This window comes from Drosophila melanogaster, chromosome 3L, assembly GCF_000001215.4.
Source record: "Drosophila melanogaster chromosome 3L".
In the NCBI taxonomy this organism is placed as follows: Eukaryota; Metazoa; Arthropoda; class Insecta; order Diptera; family Drosophilidae; genus Drosophila; species Drosophila melanogaster.
The window spans coordinates 24,357,023-24,370,341 of NT_037436.4; the positions used below are offsets into that span (position 1 = coordinate 24,357,023).

General features: G+C 40.6%; 1 protein-coding gene across 1 annotated transcript in view, besides 1 other annotated feature; it reads left to right on the forward strand.

The window, feature by feature from the left end:
• nvd (neverland) overlaps positions 1–13,319 on the forward strand; it is a 76,790-nt gene that overhangs the window by 32,157 nt on the left and 31,314 nt on the right. The window contains exon 3 of the mRNA NM_001104200.3: positions 8,737–9,040. Coding sequence (NP_001097670.1) covers positions 8,737–9,040 — 304 coding nt within the window. The remainder of the gene's footprint in view (positions 1–8,736; positions 9,041–13,319) is intronic.
• Positions 12,097–13,319: part of a mobile genetic element that runs on past the window's edge.

Consider the following 13,319-nt stretch of genomic DNA (forward strand, 5'->3'; position numbering starts at 1 on the left):
AGGATATTGTTTGCCATAAATTGCCCTGTCATTGTCAGTATTTATTTCTCCTCGAATATCGGTACGAAAAGGAATTTGCATATTTATTTTAGAATGCTCCTTTTCAATTTTATTCATAACTTTATTTGCAAGATCTTTTATTTGATTTGAAGTTATATTTAGGTTATGAATTATTTCTTTGTCAGATAACTCAACGACGGCGTGCTCAGGATTTTTGGATCCTAAACTATTTGATTTAAAAATGACGGAATTAACATCGTCGGCTTGTTCAGGATTTTTCAATCCCAAACTGATATATTGTTTATTAGCGGATAAATCTACGCTGGCGTGCTCAGGATTTTCAGATCCCGAACTATTGGTTTTATTAATGACGGATAATTCAACGTCGGCGTGCTCAGGATTTTCAGATCCCGAACTATATAAACTGCCTTCAGCAATAACCGTTTCGGTTTCAAATACCTTTTGCTCATCAAAGTATTTTTTGATAAAATATTCTTTCAATGGAAGAATATTTTTTTCCTCAATTAAACATAAATCGTTTGTTTCCTCCTCAAAATATTCGAGTTTCTCTTTATTTCCCTTATACTCCATGATTCCTTTCTCAATATCTAATTCAGCTCCAATCTTTCTTAACAGATTGAATCCAACTAATAGATCAGATTCTAAACCCTCAATTTCATAAAATAAATGGTGTTCCCCAAATATATTTATCAAATGATAATATTTTATGATTGAATATCCATGAACTGTAGATACTCTTTTGTGTATTGATAATGCTCTTTTATTGTCGTAAATACCCTTTTTTATATAGCACGCGGTGGCTCCTGTATCTATTAATATTTTAAGTTGTCTTTTACTTTTTCTGTCTACCCTTGTTATATGAGGCATTTCTCTGTAGGGTGCTGATCTAAAAAATGGCCCTTGTTGATATTATTTACTCTCATTGTTTTTTGAGTTGGCTGGTTGACTGTTCCCGTTGATTCCCGTTTTATCGGGGGGTGTGCGTCGGACTGATTTACCTGTCGTGCGTTTGTGATGGGTTTTTGCGCTGGGTTTGGTTATAATTATTTCCTTGGAAATTATTATTAAAATTGTGTCGGTTGTTATTATAATTCCACTGGCTGTTATTATTCCTAGGACGGTTATAATTTTTATACGGACGATTTTGAACTCTTATGGAGTTGTCTACTTCCATAGGTTCTGGTGGTGGTTGAACTTTGGAATTATTGTTAAAGTTCCAATTGTTGTTCGTTCCCAAGTTCTCGTTTTGCGGCCAATTATTATTTATTCTATTTGGCGTAATATTATTCTGTCTAGAGGCAAATCTAAGGTTGTTTCCTTGATTTTTATTTTCATTCCTAAATCCATTATACCTATTTGCAAATTGAGCTCTAAAGTTGTTAGACTCTAGTTCCTGACACCTTGCCAAAGCATTTGGCGATTCTGAAATTGAACCGTTTAATCTAGAAATAAAAATTCTAAGAGCATTGCTTCTAATTGTTTTATTTGTTTCCTTGGTTATAACGCTGTCCTTCCCATAAGTCATTTTAGTTTTATTTATGAGTAAAGTCATTTTCTTGTTTACTTCGTTGTGAAATTCTGTAATGGTCATACGTCCCTAAGGACGTCTAAGGATGCTTAATTCTGATTCTAGTATATGGATTGGTCTTTTATCGCTATAAATAAAATCCAATCTTGAAAGAATTGCTTGAAAGTTTAAAACGGTACCATGGTTGGTTAGAGCATTGTGTGCTGCTCCCATGATTTTATTACGTAGGATTGTTAAAGCGATAAAATATTGTTCACTTTCAATTTTACATAAACTCATTGCGGTTTCTGCCGCTTCTCTCCAGCCTACATATTGGGTTATTTAACCTGTGAACTTAGGTAAGGATTTAATTACCTCTCATGTAGTTTCGCATTTTATGGTTCGTTCAATTGTTTGGATCTTATAGTCTTCCACTTCATTTCTGTTAGCGGTTAACTGCCCTTCTATCCCTTCAATTTTTCTGGTCACTTCAGTCAACTGTACATTTATTAATCTATTTATTAATTCCATTGTCAGATTACTGGCGCTGGATATCCCGCCCGCAGAAAGGGTTGGTAGGGTTGAACCTCCGGTTGCCATTGTTAATTTTAAATTTTCAAAACTTTTTATCAAACCTTCCAGATTGTTTTAAAATTGACATTGTAATGTTTAATTTTAAAGCTTGTAGTACTCTCGGTATCTTGATCTTAATTTTTAGATTCTATTTAAAGACTTAGTGTTATTTTTTATGTGCTCACGATACTTTCCGTGGGAGTTCTTCCTTCAATGTAGTTGTCCTGATCTTCTGTTGGGGTCTTCCTTCAATAGGTTTGTCTTAATTATTTTGGAGTCTTCCTTCAATTGGGTCGTCTTGATTATTATTTATTGGGGTCTTCCTTCAATTTTTTTATCTAGCTGTGGCGGTGGTTTGCCTTCAGCTCTTCCTTCCTTCTTGGTGTTGATTTTTACGTTTGTTTTTTTGTTTTAATTGTGTTTGTAGTTGAGTTCTGATTTTTAATTATTGTGTTCTCGTAATTAGTATTAAGTATTCAGTCCAACTTTTATATTAAATTCTTAATTGGATTATTGCATTTATTGATTTCCAATTAAGTTTATTCACGATCACTGTCACAGTAGTTAGGTGTCGTTGGATTGTTGTGGATGTTTTAATTTTTCCACTAAAAATATGAGTTGTTGGCGGCTCGAGTTCCGTTTTGTATTTAACTTATTTTCGTTAATATTTATTTAGAACTTTTAAGTACGCCGCCCCACGTTGGGCGCCAATTAACTTTTTGCGGTATAAATTATTTAAAAAAAAATTATTTTTTATTTTTTAATATTTTTATTGGTGTTAAACTTTTAAACTTATCACTTTATTACAAGACACTTATTCTTATCTATTTATACATTTATAAACCGTTCTTTTAATCCTCCCGAATCAGACTGATCTTCAAATTCTGAATCCTAATCCAATCAACCTCGGCCAGAAGAGTTTCTTTGAAACTTTCTGAACTTTCGATAAAAGCTTTATGCTGAAATTATTCCACTGCATTGTGAAATACAATTATGCTGATCGATGCAGTTTTTGATTGAAGCGCAATAAGTTGGCCGTGGTTTGGCCTCCAAGCGGAAGCTGTGTTTACGTTAAGTTTGGGTTATTTATTTTAGCGGGTAGCTAAGCGCTGGCATAGGCAATGACAAAAACAAAGACAAATGAAATGCCGACGAGATTGAGAATTGAAATTTGTTTATAAACTGTGGAAGGGTGCTATGTTTATGGGTTGGATAACTTATATGCATATGGAATGCAAGGACTGAAGGACCCACAGCACGATAAAAATGGTGCTTGGCCGGTTTCACCGCCTTCCAAAGCCCACCAAAATTGGGCGAACGTGGAGGGATAAAATGCCCATCGATAGTTTCAGATAGACAAAAATCATGCACCGACTTCTGGTGATCATTGCTTAACAGCCGCTTTAGTTCCAGTAGCGTGGTATTGTGACGTAGTGGTGTCGTCTGACCAAATTTATTTAGGCTTCCGCCTGGTGCATAGAAAGCGCTTGAGACCGTGGAAAAGTCTACTCTTGAGAGGTCCTTGATTAGCTCCAGATGCAGTTTCTTATAACAGATCCACAGGCTGGGTAATGAATGCAGTGACATCCGTGATAAGACTTAACCGTGAATGAATCAATGGCGTCTGCTCGGAAGAAAAGATTGTGTTTTCAAAATGCATCAAAGTGTGATGCTTAGATCCACAAGTGCGGCAGTGGCTTGAATTGCAATGGCGTAGTTGATGCGCTCCTTTAAGGAAATTCATACACAGAGGAAGCCTTTTCCCCTTTTTAAGTTGGTAAGATGGCGTTAACTCCCGGAACAGGGAACAACAGTTAATTGCATGACCTACATCATTACAAAGCAAGCAGCCAATAGTAGTTTGGGCAATAGCTATAAATGAGGATCTGTTATCGTGTCTATTTTTTCCCACCTGGACGCCTGGCGTGTAAGTTGCCATAGCGTATCCACGGCTTCCAATTTTCTAAAGTTCTGCTCCAGAATATTTTCGATTTCTTTTGAAATTTCATCGATTCCAACGACAGAATCAAATTAACGAATTCCGGATCATCTAGACGTTCTTCCCATTTGGCCTGAGTCGTGGAATCTATAATACTCATAAACATCGAGTTAAAGTCTGTTCAGGTCGCATAACCTCCGCTGAAAGTTGGAAGCGGCAATGGCGGCAATGCAGGCGACCTATTTCGCGGCTGATGCTGTGGATAACTGCACTTATTGGCGTGACACTATCGGCAAACGTGAAATTCGCAGCAAAATTGGCATTACGCTGAACTATTTCCGCTCGTAGTTTTCACATAACATGCTGCTAATTTAGTCAAGCTCCAGTTCCTCAAGCTGGGTGTGCAGCGTATTGAAAGCTTCCCGAAGCTCGTCGATTTGTTCCAGCCTCACAAGCAGCATCGACTCATCGCAGCCGCTCAGCGTATCACTTGACAACGTTGTTTGCAACCTGTGAACCCTTGCGTATAATGCAGTTGTTTTACGCTTTAAAAAAGTCCACTCTCTTTGCCCTGCTTGCATTATCAAAGGCAAAAAGCTTCAATACGAACACAGCGCATGCACAGCTAACGGCTATCCAAGCGGCAGTATATATTGTATATATAGGATTATAATATAACTATATAGTAGCATATGGGCCATAGTATAACACTTGACTACATATACTTACACACACACACGGACATACTTTACCACATTGCAACAGCCATACACCAAATCATAGAATGCCTTAGGATTTAAGTCATAAATTCAAGTATCCCATAAGAACCCCAATTCTGGTGACAATAACAAATCCAGCCTACCCTAATGTAAACATTAATATCTGCTGCCGAATCCGTTATTCCCACCAAAGGGTCAAAACCGCTTACGCAGATCAAGTTCTCGGCTGATCAGTACCCATGAGGGATCCACTCAAGAGGGCACCCAATCCAACAGACATAAACATCCACAGCTTCATTCGCGACTCCCACTAGAAGGGTGAAAACTGCTCACACAGCTTTAAGGGTCAAAACTTTCCACGTAGCTAAAACTCGGCTGATCTATATCCATGCGCAATCCACTCAAGAGAGCGCCTAATTAACGTAAACATAAATGAGAGCCTATGTACGCTCAATATGAAGAAGTAAATAAGCTCAGCCAAGATTAGCTAAGCGTTTGCTTTGCAAATTAGATTTAGATTTTATTCATACTTAAATTGTGTAAGACGTGAATTTGTCTCCGACGTTCGCTTAAGTTTTTGATTAATAAAAAATTGTATTGTAATTGTAATTGTTACGCGGGCATATTAAGCGACCAGCTTGCTACCCAAAGTCTTTTGAATATTCTGAATGAGAACTACTTGCTTAATTAATTAAAGACTTTTAAAATAATCAATAAAAATATGCTATTTTTTTTTTATGTAAAAGAGCTTATAATCGTGATGGCTTACTTTATAAGTAGGATGTAAAAGTACAGTAGGAAACTCCCAACTGACCAATTTCTTTTACTAAAATCTTAACTTTTTGATCGCAGCCTTGGGCCCATGTGTATCTGGGATACCGATAGATATTGTGGAATAAAATGAGAAAATATTTAAAATTGTTCCAAAGTGTGGGCAGCCACGCACTCGTATCCTTGCTAGGATTGGGCTCGCCTGTTCGCACACTAACGGACTCGCCGAGCCAACCTCAGCAACACTTGACTCAATCCGGTGACTTGCTTAGTACCGAATGTTTCGACTTAGCTATCTTGGTCCTGGTTGACTTTCACGACTGTAGTTTCCTTGATTCTTGCGTTGCTTCGCGGTGCTTATTCGTATTCTCGTTCTCCTCGACTACGGGACACCCTCGACCCTGCATATAAAGGCTTCCCTTCACCGCTATTCCTTGATGTTTCCAGTCTCCAGATCCAAAGTCCACGATTTTACCGCTAGTCTGGTCCAAAGTCCAGCATGGTTCTGCTCCTTATCTTAACGTTGATGATCTAAGATCCAATGTTGTCTTGCTCTAATTCGTGCCGTCAGTTCAGTTCAAGATCAGTTCCTTCATAGCCTTGTTCTCCAGTTGTATTCTATGCTTCGTGTCTCTAAACTTTCTCTCTACAGATCCAATTTTTTCAAACTATTTCCCTACAGACTCCGTTTCTCAGAACTCTCCGTTATACAGACAGGCTCTTCATCTGCAGTTACAATCTGCATTTGTTCGGAGTCTTAACTTCTCAGCTATTTTCCTTGACATTAACTGACCTTATGAACGTGTGTTACGAGTGTTATGGCTTACTTCATAAGTTAGCGTCGACAGTTATTGCCCACACCGGGGCGGCCTACAGCAGTCGCCCGCTGATTATAGCGGATAGCTGCCGCTGCTCGCATGGGTGCTCTCGGAACGAAAGCGTTATGTCAATCATAAAAACCAGATACTTTATAGCCCGAGTAGAGATCACAGAGGTACTGCCGATTTCGATTGCCGTCTTCTCAGTTGTGCTGAGCCATTGTTCGATAGCCCTGATGTTGCGGTTACACATTTCATCTGCCTGGCCGACTTGCTTGTCGACAACCAGTAATGCCACGTCGTCCGCGAAGCCTACAATCTCGCTCCTACTAACCAGTGGAAGGCAAAGTATTCCGTCGTACATGGCGTTCCGCAGTACAGATCCAAGATGCGATCCTTGCCGAACTCTCCCGGTGACTTGGTGCCTGAAGACTCTTTCAGACGGTTTGCCAGTAGGACCCGGCCGAGAAGTATCTGCGTATAATTCAAATGCCATCCTTCAGTAGCTTCGCCAACTCCTGGATTTCCTCGCTTTTGTTGTGTCCATCTGAGGCAAGGGTTTCTGCCCCCATGGGTGTCTGAAAGCTGCATCGCATAAGTGCTGTCCTGCATACTCTGTATTCAGCTTGGCGTTCGCCGAATGACTCCGGACCTTCGGAGCGTTGATAGCGACGTTTGGAGGTATTCACAACGAGCTGTCTTCATCTCCTGATTCCACCTGTAGACCCTAAGCTGGCTATGGATTCTCCTAGTTTGCATGCCGCCATCACGCGCCGTCTTCTACTCAGCTCTGCGACTCTTCCACTTACCAAAGGTAAAAATTGCTCTCGGAATATCCGCGTGCTTAGGGTGTCCGCTTTGTACTTCTTCCTGACTTGGGATGCTGGGTCGGTTTGAGGCCTGCCTGCGCGTCCCAAATTACAGATGATGGCCAAGTGGTCACTACCAGTGTATTCCTCGCTTATCCTTGTTGAGGTCGTCAAACGAGCCCATTCCGGCCATCCGGAACTTGTGCTGGTTCCCTTAGTTTAATAGAGCCAGGTCCAGCGTCTCGAATGCCTCGAGCACCGTCCTACCTCTGACTCTAGACTGTCTACTGCCCGATTGAATTCGCTTATCGTCAGGCTGGGGGATGTTCAACTACCACAATGGCGCACAATGATGATGTCTTTGGTGCTCCTCTGTCCGCCAATGGGCACTTACTGGTGACCGCTTGGTTTCTGGTCGCTAGGCTCCCTCTGCCTCCGAAAATAAAGCACTTAGCCTTTAGGGCACTCTGCGGCCTTGTGTCCAGCGGTCCCGCATCTGAAGCAGCTCTGGCTTCTGTCAACGGCGTTTCTACAATGACCCGACATGTGGACTTCCTCCAAGCATATAAAGCACCTTTTGCGAGGATCCAGTTCTGCGGCAAACCTTGTGACTATCCTACCCTCAGCTTGCCACGCTTGACTAGCGGGTCCGCCAGATCTGCTGGAAGTGATACTTACCCGGAGGCTCTTAATTGACACCGTGTCTACCATAGCACTCCTCAGTTCGTCTTCTGTAGTAAGCTCGTCGAGGTCACGAATCAAGATTCAAGAATGCCACCTGCAGGAAGCTGCAGGAACAGTATGTAGCAAGTTGAAAAAAGCGTTTCCTATCCTATAAAAAACATATTCTTGATCAGGATCCCTAGCTTCGTTAATCCGACCATTTCCGTCCGGCCGTATGAATGAGAAGATCTCGGAAAGTAAAGCAACCAAAAATATCAAATTGATCATGCAGATTCTACGGAGCGCAAACGTGTTTCAGAACGTTGCCACGCAAATTTTGGTCACGCAAACATAAAGTATGTATATATATATGGAGACCAAACCCAGCCAAAATTAAAAAAAACAAAATTTGTCGTCCAAAACTGACAACACACAAACTACCTTTATCGTCGACATGAGCCACACAAAATTTTTAAAATTAAAAAAAAGAGTAAGTCTTTAAACCCAGCATAATATCTGTGACCATTCTACATTATATAGACAAAATTTTTTGAATGAGCCAATCGAAATTTGCTACAAGGGAACGTATTCAGAGTCAAATCGTTGTCAAATCGTAAACTTTTAATTTTTGCTGCATAATCACCCACATGAGGGCTATTTTATTAAAATCATTTTCAGCGCTGCCGCACTCCTCTGTTGAGCAACAGCAATACATATAAGATATATAAGAAATAAATAGCAAACGTTTCGGGTAAACATTTTAAGTAAATGGATGTAATGCGGCACATTTGTGTTACTCATAAAACTAACTTACTCATAAAAGTAATTGTTTTTATATAAGCTAGGTATTTAACGCGCCAAATAACAGGTATACATATTGTAATTTCTTGATACTTTTAATATTTTATAATTATAGTTCCTAAAGGATCGAAATTAAAAAAGTGGATTTCGCAGGAAGTGGACGGCTTTATTTTTATTTGGTATCATGCTGAACAAACAGAATTACCTTGGGATCTTCCTGTACCTATGGGGGAGATTGACGATACATTTGTCTATCACGGACACAATGAGTTTTACATTAATTGCCATATTCAAGAGATACCGGAAAACGGCGCTGATATAGCGCACTTTAATGCCATTCACAAGAAAAATTTTATTAATGGCAGTTGGGCTCAAAAAAAAAGATTGTTTGGACTTGGATCTCATCATTGGAAAGCGAGGTAATAAAAGAAATAATTCTTTAATCTACAGTCATAACTTTTTTTGGCATATGGTACTAATTGGTGTACTTAAAATTTATAACTTAAGATTTTTTGGGTAACAAAATTATTATACTGCCTTTCAATATAATAATATTATTTAATAACACTGACGGGGACCAACAAAACAGATAAATTGGATTGATTGGAGCTTGGAAATGGCGCCGTGCATTTGGAGTGCTATAGGCACGCATGGTGTTCGGTCAGCATTTGGCCGGCGTAAGAACGCTGTTAATGGAAATTTTTTTTAAAGGTATACTAGATTAGTTGAAAAGTATGTAACAGGCAGAAGGAAGCGTTTCCGACCATATAAAGCATATATATTCTTGATCACGATCAATAGCCAAGTCGAACTGGCCACGTCCGTCTGTCCGTATGAACGTCGAGATCTCAGGAACTGTAAAACAAAAAAGGTTGAGATTCAGAGACATAGACGCAGCGCAAGTTTATTGACCCATGTTGCCACGCCAAATCTTACGCCCACATACCACACAAAACTGTCACACCCAAACTTGTGAATTTTTTATTATGTTGATATGTTTTCATATTTTTATTGGTCTTGTAAATTTCTGTCAATTGGCAAAAAAAACTTTTTATCCCACCCACACCAACGCCCTACAACTGGGAAAAGTCGCCACGCCCGCATTTAAAAAAAATATTGGATATATTTTCTTAATTTCATTAATCTTGTTAAAATCAATTTGCCAAAAAAAATTTTTTCCACGCCGCAAAAACTGACATGCCCTCACTTTTGAAAATTTTTTAGATTTTTCTTTGTTATATTGTTTTTATTGCCAATTTTATCAAAAATGGAAATTGTTCATAACTATGACCTCGTCCATAATCAAGTTTTATATGTCACAGACAAATATCGAGCCTATGTCGAATGAATTAAATGCATTCGATCAATGGCAAGAAATGAAAGGGCACCACGCGATGCTGCCACGCCTTTTAAAATTTCGCGAAGGGGCAAAAACTCGATAAAAATTCAGAATACTAGCAAAATCATTACATCACATTACATTACATGTCCCTTGAGATGTCAATGATAAGTTTTGGTAGTTTTGTTCTTAATCACAACTTTATCCAAAACGTTCAAATCCTGTTGATCGCCAAATCGACTCTGCTCCAACAGTCCCGGTTGCTTACGCTGCGTAAGTGCCCGTCAGAGTTTCTGCTGCGCTCTTTGACAATGTGTCTGCATGGAAAAGCTTACTCTGCACCTGGGCGCAAGAGTGTAAGCCGGAGTAAAAAAGCTTACGTTGCACATAACCGCAAGAATGTTGCGTCGCATCAGCTCGACGTCAACGCGCCGGCGTAATAAACCTGACGCTGCACATGATCGCCGGCGCTGCTACCGATGTTTGTGCTGAAGTTGCGATCTTACGCAAAGGCAAGGGGCGTCCGCGGGGGTTGGCTAGGGCGGGTCGTTGGCTGTTGACGAGAGTAGGTCGTAAACTCCTCCCCTTCACAAGATCCCACAGATCAGAGAGCCATAGGTAGACCAGGGGTGGTGAGTGCCTTAAAGACGATTGGGGTGCTGTCGGTCTTCGGGATTCCTTTGCTAGAAGTCACCTTCCTCCACAGGAAGTATACGAGGGAGAAGATAGGTAATGCCACTATTCCCTCCGAAATCGAAGAGTAGAGCAACTTGATAGTCCTTAGAGACAACCTTTAAAGGTTCTGGTTGCTCACTTCGTGTACATATTTCAGTGATAGTTGATAATCCGTGGACGTCACACGAGTTAAGACAGCCGGCATTGCCATCAAGTAGGTAGTGCAATAGGTGGTGCAGTTCTGATTACCGACCGTAATCGTTTTGTTTGAGAATTGCACCACAAAGGAACCGACGAGATAATGTTTCTTTATGTCAAAGGTCACCGATCCGTTAAAGTTAGATAGGAGAAGTGTTCCGACATCGATGAGGTAGACCACCTCTTGGTCGTTCCTGAGATATGTAAAGGCGGCGTGTCCACCCTTCAATAATCGAGGGATGCAGTCGTTTTCCTTTAATCTGAGGAGATCCTTTTCTTGACAAACAGTCGTGTTGCCGATAGATAGACAATCCCCAAGCACTGCATACGTTTTGGCGAGATTTACAGCTAATCTGTTGTACTTCGGCATCTCTTGTTTTACCTCGCAGGTGGTTGAGAATAGGTGCATGAACCTTTACGATTCTGACCTTTGGAAACGCTAAGATGTACAATAACATTGTACCCATCGTTATTATTGATGGGCGGGAGAATTTGATGGCTTCGATCGCGTTTTGGTACGGGAAATGTTTGACCTCACTCAGAATCGTCTTCACTTCCTCATGGTCCAGGAGCTTTGAATTAACAGTTCCTATTTTGCCAAGCTGGCATGCTCTAATGAACTCGCCAACCTGGTTAGCCAGTATGATGACCCTGTGTAGGGTTGACGCGATCCCCGTCGATCGCGTTGACTCTTTCCACCATCTTGTGGATTTCTTGTACCGACTCATATGTGGAGTCGAAGAGTCTCGTGTTGATTCTAATCTGCTGGTCCGTGTTTGCAATGACGTAGTTCTGAGCCTTCAATATAGCGTTCCAGTCTGCTGCATGTGGGGACCCGGCCACCCATTTCCATTTCTATGGACCGTGCACTGCGTGTTCTTATTAATCGTCTCATTCCCTCTGAAGCATCCACCAAGTAGTGCGTTAGTAAAGTGGCCATTCGTCTATCGGTCATTTCGGCTACTTCTTCATCCAGTTCGCCGATGAGCTGTTGCCTTGTGGCAAGGTCGATGATTTGTGCTAGTTTAAAAACATGTTTTTCCAATAAGAATGCCTTTTTATTTTAGCTTATGTTCTAGCTATTCCTGTATGACGACCTCCTAGTATTGGATCATCGTGAAATGTAAACGGAATTGCTTCTTTATCTTTTTTATTATTTAATAAGGTTACCGGCTTGAGTAGCGCTACTCTAAGAGATTGTAACATGTTATTGACCATTATCTTAAAAGATTCTATAAAGATAGTGTCAAAAATCGTTTCGTTGACATTCGGCATTCCACAGTCTTCGGGTGGAGACGTGTTTCTTTCAAGCTACGAATAGCAAGTTCTAAAAACTACAACAGTATAGTGAAAGTTAAACACAAAGTGTAAAGTGCAGTTTGCACAACTAACAATTATTGACTATAGTAATTATTTACTAAAATAAATAATTATTCCATATTGTTCTGGTAATTGTTATATGTGGACTTAGAACAATGAATCAAAACGACATACGTTCTCAGCGACAATGTGAACAAGACGAGCGCCGGCTCTCTTTACAACGCAACAATGCATACTTTTCTTTCGTCTCACCGCAAATCGGTGATCGAGCACCCTCACCTTCAACTAACTCGAAACTTTTGCCCTCAGCGAACGACAGACCGCGTTCTTGCTCTCCCTCTCTGCCTGCTTCGGCTCACAAGTCGTGGAGCGAAGAGACCGCCTCTCCTACCCCGCTCCTCTCGCAGCGCCAAACGACCGTCCCGGGTAACTGTAACACTGCAATAACGAGTGCAGTGACCTCACTGGCAACTGCCACAACATCAACTTCGTCAGCGGCCCAACTAATTATCGCTGTGCCAGCTGTAAATAATTCAGCAGCACTGACCGTTTGCAACAACAATAATGCACGTAAAGAAGAATCAAAACAAAAGCAGAAGTCGATTTCGACTGTGCAGACTGGCATGGATCGCTACATCCAAATCAAGAGAAAGCTCAGCCCTCAAAACAATAAGGCAGGTAATCAACCCAAAATCAATCGAACCAACAACGGCAATGAAAACTCTGCAGTAAATAATTCAAACCGATATGCTATCTTGGCTGATTCTGCGACCGAACAACCCAACGAAAAAACGGTAGGGGAACCAAAAAAGACCAGGCCTCCACCAATTTTCATACGAGAACAAAGTACAAATGCACTTGTAAATAAACTCGTTGCTTTGATTGGTGACAGCAAGTTCCACATTATCCCACTTAAAAAAGGAAATATTCATGAAATAAAACTACAGATCCAAACAGAAGCAGACCACCGTATAGTGACTAAATACCTAAATGATGCTGGTAAAAACTACTACACATACCAATTAAAAAGTTGCAAAGGGCTACAGGTAGTACTTAAGGGCATTGAAGCAACAGTGACACCAGCTGAGATAATTGAGGCTCTGAAGGCCAAAAACTTTTCTGCAAAGACAGCTATTAATATTTTAAACAAAGACAAAGTTCCGCAG